The following is a 6680-nucleotide window of genomic DNA, read 5'->3' as shown; positions in this document are numbered from 1 at the left end:
GGAGAAATAACTCCAGAAAGAATGAAGGGATGGAGCCAAAGCAAAAACAATACCCAGCTGTGGATGTGACTGGTGATAGAAGCAAGGTCTGATGCTGTAAGGAGCAATATTGCATAGGAACCTGGAATGTCAGGTCCATGAATCAAGGCAAATTGAAAGTGGTCAAACAAGAGATGGCAAGAGTGAGCATCGACATTCTAGGAATCAGCGAACTAAAATAGACTGGAATGGGTGAGTTTAACTCAGATAACCATTATATCTACTACGGTGGGCAGGACTCTCTAAGAAGAAATGGAGTAGCAGTCATTTTGGACAAGAGTCCAAAATGCAGTACTTGGATGCAATCTCAAAAACGACAGAATGATCTCTGTTCGTTTCCAAGGCAAACCATTCAATATCATGGAAATCCAAGTCTATGCCCCGACCAGTAATGCTGAAGAAGCTGAACGCTTCTATGAAGACCTACAAGACCTTTTAGAACTAACACCCAAAGAAGATATCCTTTTCATTATAGGGGACTGAAATGCAAAAGTAGGAAGTCAAGAAACACCTGAAGTAACAGGCAAATTTGGCCTTGGAGTACAGAATGAAGCAGGGCAAAGGCTAATAGAGTTTTGCCAAGAGAACACACTGATCATAGCAAACACCCTTTTCCAACAAGACAAGAGAAGACTGTACTAGATGGCCAACATCACTAGATGGACAACACCGAAATCAGATTGATTATATTCTTTGCAGCCAATGATGAAGAAGCGCTATACAGTCAGCAAAAACAAGACCAGGAGCTGACTGTGGCTCAGATCATGAACTCCTTATTGCCAAATTCAGACTGAAATTGAAGAAAGTGGAAAAACCACTAGACCATGCAGGTCTGACCTAAATCAAATCCCTTACGACTATAGAGTGGAAGTGACAAATAGATTCAAGGGATTAGATCTCATAGACACAGTGCCTGATGAACTAAGGATGGAGGTTCATGACACTGTATAGGAAACAGGGATCAAGAACATCCCCAAGAAAAAGAAATGCACAAAAGCAAAATGGCTGTCTGAGAAGGTCTTACAAGTAGCTGTGAAAAGAAGAGAAGCGAAAGCGAGGGAGAAAAGGAAAGAGATACCCATTTGAATGCAGAGTTCCAAAGAATAGCAAGGAGAGATAAGAAAGTGTTCCTCAGCAATCAGTGCAAAGAAATAGAGGAAGACAACAGAATGTGAAAGACTAGAGATCTCTTCAAGAAAATTAGAGATACCAAGGGAACATTTCATGGAAAGATGGGCTTGATAAGGGACAGAAATGGTACGGACCTAACAGAAGCAGAAGATATTAAGAAGAGGTGGCAAGAACATGCAGAAGAACTATACAAAAAAGATCTTCACAATCCAGATAATCACGATGGTGTGATCACTCATCTAGAGCCAGACATCCTGGAATGTGAAGTCAAGTGGGCCTTAGGAAGCATCACTATGAACAAAACTAGTGGAGGTGATGGAATTCTAGTTGAGCTATTTAAAGTCCTCAAAGATGATCCTGTGAAAGTGATGCACTCAATATGCCAGCAAATTTGGAAAACTCAGCAGTGGCCACAGGACTGGAAAAGGTCCATTTTCATTCCAATCCCAAAGAAAGGCAATGCCAAAGAATGCTCAAACTACCGCACAATTGCACTCATCTCACACGCTAGTAAAGTAATGCTCAAAATTCTCCAAGCCAGGCTTTAGCAATACGTGAACCGTGAACTTCCAGATGTTCAAGCTGGTTTTAGAAAAGGCAGAGGAACCAGAGATAAATTTGCCAACATCTGCTAGATCATGGAAAAAGCAAGAGAGTTCCAGAAAAACATCTATTTCTGCTTTATTGACTATGCCAAAGCCTTTGCCTGTGTGGATCACAAGAAACTGTGGAAAACTCTGAAAGAGATGGGAATACCAGAACACCTGACCTGCCTCTTGAGAAACCTGTATGCAGGTCAGGAAGCAAGTTAGAACTGGACATGGAACAACAGACTGGTTCCAAATAGGAAAAGGAGTACGTCAAGGCTGTATATTGTCACCCTGTTTACTTAACTTATATGCAGAGTACCTCATGGGAAATGCTGGGCTGGAAGAAGCACGAGCTGGAATCAAGACTGCCTGGAGAAATATCAATAAACTCAGATATGCAGATGACACTATCCTTATGGCAGAAAGTGAAGAACTAAAGAGCCTCTTGATGAAAGTGAAAGTGGACTGTGAAAAAGTTGGCTTAATACTCAGCATTTCGGAAAACGAAGATCATGGCATCTGGTCCCATCACTTCTTGGCAAATAGATGGGGAAACAGTGGAAACAGTGGCTGACTTTATTTTGGGGGGCTCCAAAATCACTGCAGATGGTGATTGCAGCCATGAAATTAAAGACGCTTACTCCTTGGAAGGCAAGTTACGACCAACTGAGACAGCATATTAAAAAGCAGAGACATTACTTTGTCAACAAAGGTCCATTTAGTCAAGGCTATGGTTTTTCCAGTGGTCATGTATGGATGTGAGTTGGACTATAAAGAAAGCTGAGTGCCAAAGAACTGATGCTTTTGAACTGTGGTGTTGGAGAAGACTCTTGAGTCCCTTGGACTGCAAGGAGATCCAACCAGTCCATCCTAAAGATCAGTCCTGGGTGTTCATTGGAAGGACTGATGTTGAAGCGAAACTCCAATATTTGGACTCCTGATGTAAAGAACTGACTCATTGGGAAAGACCCTAATGCTGGGTGGGATTGGGGGCAGGAGGAGAAGGGGACAACAGAGGATGAGATGGTTGGATGGTATCACCGACTCAATGGACATGAGTTTGGGTAAACTCCAGGAGTTGGTGATGGACAGGGAAGGCCTGGTGTGCTGCAGTTCATGGGGTCACAAAGAGTCGGACACGACTGAGTGACTGAACTGAACTGATTGGCTCAGTGGTAGAATCCACCTACAATGCAGGAGATGTGGGTTTGATACCTGTGTCAGGAAGATTCCTTGGCGGAAGAGATGGCAACCCACTCCTGTATTCTTTCTGGGAAAATCCCATGGACAGAGGAGCCTGGCAGGCTATAGTCCATGGGGTTGCAAAGAGTTAGACATGACTGAGCATAGCTCATGCTTGCTTGCTACCATACTGGGGCTTCTTTCTACTTTAAATTTCTATGAAAGTCATTGTCTATTCCCTCAATTTTGCTAGGATCATATTCCATCTTAAAGTTTAACCAAATTCTTTCATGTTTTTGTGACATGTATGTGTCTTTTACCAAATAAACAGTAAGCTCCTGTTAAAGGTCCCTCGGGGATGTTCCAGTCTCATTTGTTATTCAATCAAATTATTAATCCTAGATAACTGAACCCGTAAATATTTAAAAGTTTCCTCGCATGTAAAGATACCATCTTATATTAAGGATAAAAGAGGACAATCTTCTTGAAAATCCCATGATAATTTTAAGAATTTACTTCTGCATATGCATATGAATAACAACTGAATATTTAGGTATAGACATATGACACAATTTCCTTCCTTGCTTTACTATTTTTTATTTCTGAACTGTACTTCTCAACTTGTGTGTTCAAGGCTTGTGATCTACTACCTCCACATAAACTAAGGAATTAATTTATGAATACTAGAAGAAATTATAAACAATAGACAATTCTGTGAAAACAGCTTAAAATTCATTTAATATTTAGGCCTAAGAAATCTCTTTCTATAAAATCTGAACATGTTAAAGAGATTCTATCTGGGTCTCTAGAAGTTGTAGCCCCAACACTTAAAAACAGCAGGAGGTGGTTCTGGGACCAGCAGAACACTCTAATGCTAAAGCCTGCCCAAGCACCAAATAAAGTGACACCAGGCAGGTGACTTGTATGAAGTATCAGTCATAGCACAATAGGCAGCTTTCTAAGAGTTAAAATGTGCTATTTACATGGAAGGAGATAACACCAAATAGTTAGGAAGTGCTAGTTTAGAGAAGCAGAGACCAACCTAACCCATATTATTTACAGAATAGAGAATGTTCTCAGCTAAAGTGCTGGGGGGAAAAAATTGGCCCAGAAAAGCAGAATTACAATCAGTACAAGATTTATAAAATCCATCATGTTCAAATATAATGACAAAAAACAAATAAACACTTATTTAAAAAAACAAATTTACAAAACCAAAACCTACCTTAGCATTTTTTTAAATTAGTCTGACTTTACTTTTTAATGATCTCCAATGTATCTGTGACAAAAATAAGTAAAAGTGCTAAAGTGTTAAGAGGCCATATGCTAACTTAGGATGTTATCTGTATTTTTTAAGACCAATCAATGTTTGTTTTTTAATGGAGATACTGGCACTTTTTCTCTTAAAATAAATGTTTATATGTCTCACCAACACCACCAGCCTGTAGCACAGAACATCACACATTAAAACACAATGCCATTAAAAAACAAACAGGCATCCTGAAAGAGAAAAAAAAACCTCTAGTTTTAATACAGTAAATTGTACCCAGAGACTCCCTTCCCATTATCCTTTAGAACCAGAAATTCCTTCCAACCTGCATTCTTAGCCCAGCAGAGTAAGAATAAACTCTAATAAATAAATACTAAATTTTATTTATAATACAGTATTTTTCTAGTAACATACAACTTTCTTCTCTTAACAAATGTCAGTTTCTTAAGATGACTTTTTATAAGCTCTAGTGTCAATATATTCCAATGATAAATGTATTAGTCATACAATTTATTTCACACATAATATAAAACTTTTCTCTAAAGAAATTTAAAATATACATTCAATGTAGCCAAGTTCTATTCTTAAAAACAACTTTTCCTTTCTTCTGAGCTTACTTCTGCAGAAGACCAGTCCTTAAGGACTTCTGGAGTCTGGCAATGTTGGCATCCAGTGCTGCAAGGCCATTTCGGAAGTCTTGCTCATCACGAGACGTGAACGTGGAAAAAGAAGAGATGCTCCAGTCAGAAGGTAAGTCAGAATTTAAAAAGCTACCATCAGAGACTGCACTGCTCTTCACCTGAACGTTGCTGTTCTGACAAGTGGAGGGGCCATGACAGGCCGCCAACTCCTCCTCAGTGGCAGGAGGGATCTTGCAAATGGCTTCCTTTATTTTCTTGAGAAGCTGCTTGTCCTCCATATCAGCTGTTCTGGAAAGTTTCTCAGGTGCTTCTTCTTCCTTTTTGCAAGAGGAACAAACTCCAGGTGCACAAAGTTTATTTTCTTTTTCAGCAACAAGTCCACTGACCAGTTGCGGTGGAGCTACACTGATCTGGGCCTGGGGGGATAATCTCTTAGACAGTGGCGATTTCTTTTTAGGAGTGCTTCTAGCAAATGGAATGTAAACTGTTTTATCCAAATTATGCTCATCTTCTACTAAGGTAGTAATTTCACTTGCCTCATCAGAATCCTGTTTTGAAAGGGCAGGAACAATTCCAGGGGCTGATACCTCCTCCATACTCCTAATATTACTGTGCTGAGGGCCTTTGGGGGGCAGAACATTTTCAAAAGGTCTATCTGGCACCATGTTTTCCTCATTGGCAATTGTAGAAAGAGGCTCTGGATGTGTAATAAGAGTGTGATCTGGTTCTAACTTATTTAGGTAGCTCATTATGGAAGTGTGAGCAGGGATTGGGTCATGTTGATGTTGCTTTTCATAAATGTTCAGAAGTGATTTGGTAAGATTATTCCCAGACTTGCAGCGAGCAGTGTCCATACTAAGATCTGAGAGAAGCTTTGCCATACTGCTCTGTAAAGTTCTGTTAAGAAGAATTTAGTACACTAATTATTTCTTTTTACCCATTTGTTTCATTTACTTACATATTCCTCTCATCTTTAAAAGAAAGTATCTGAGGCAAGCACCTGATTCTTAATATGGAAAAAAGCAACTAAAAGCACAAAATCACAGAATATGTTCTGGAAAGAGTAAATTAAAGTAACAATTGATAAAAGATCTTAGTCTGCATCAAATCTAATACTATTATATCTAAAAATGGAGGCTCAGAAAAAATTTTTTCTTAAGGTAGAGATGCTTTATTCTTGAGCAACACTGCAAAACAGTAAATATACTACCCATTTGTTAGTGGATTGTGTTAGTAACTATTACTCTACATTCAAAACATATATGGAAAGGATATTGGAACAATACTGGCGAAAAAAAGGATAGTTAGACATAATTTAATTATCTAGTATAATTAGGTATAACTGACAGCTAGACTCCAGGGAAAGTGTGATATAAGGAAAATCACACAGGGTTTGAAGTCAGACAGAAATTGATTCATATCCTAGCACTATTGCTAGCTGTGATCTTGAGCAAGCTGTTCAACCTTTCTGAATCTCAAGTTCCTCAACTGCAAAAATGAAGGTAACTACTTCACATTTAGAATGAACATTAAATAAGATAAAATAATAAAACATAAAAAAAAAATAATAAAACATAAGGGTAAAGTGCTTAGCACAGTTTCCATCTGGTGACACCTTTTATTAGTAGTCCTCTTAAAACCATTTTATACCAAGACTTTAGTCTATTTGAATGGAATGATATATATTCTTAAATATAGATATGAAAAAGAAACACACCAATTTAAAGATACAAAGAATATTAATAGGTAATTTTTTTAAAAAGATTATAATGAGTCAATAAGTATGTTTTAAAGTTTGACTTTTATCAGAGAAATTAAAATTTTTAA

General features: G+C 38.2%; 1 protein-coding gene across 2 annotated transcripts in view; it reads right to left on the bottom strand.

The window, feature by feature from the left end:
- Nucleotides 1-4063: 4063 nt before the first annotated feature.
- Nucleotides 4064-6680, bottom strand: part of CCDC14 (coiled-coil domain containing 14) — a 46663-nt gene continuing 44046 nt past the window's right edge. For both annotated transcript variants that reach the window (XR_005722822.1, XM_040250381.1), the window contains one exon: nt 4064-5750. Coding sequence is in view for 1 of the 2 variants with exons in the window: in XM_040250381.1 (XP_040106315.1) it covers nt 4826-5750 (925 nt within the window). In the remaining variant the exon portion in view is untranslated. The remainder of the gene's footprint in view (nt 5751-6680) is intronic.

This window comes from Oryx dammah, unplaced genomic scaffold (genome assembly GCF_014754425.2).
Source record: "Oryx dammah isolate SB20612 unplaced genomic scaffold, SCBI_Odam_1.1 HiC_scaffold_2, whole genome shotgun sequence".
Lineage (NCBI taxonomy): Eukaryota > Metazoa > Chordata > Mammalia > Artiodactyla > Bovidae > Oryx > Oryx dammah.
This window is presented reverse-complemented; position numbering and strand designations above follow the sequence as displayed.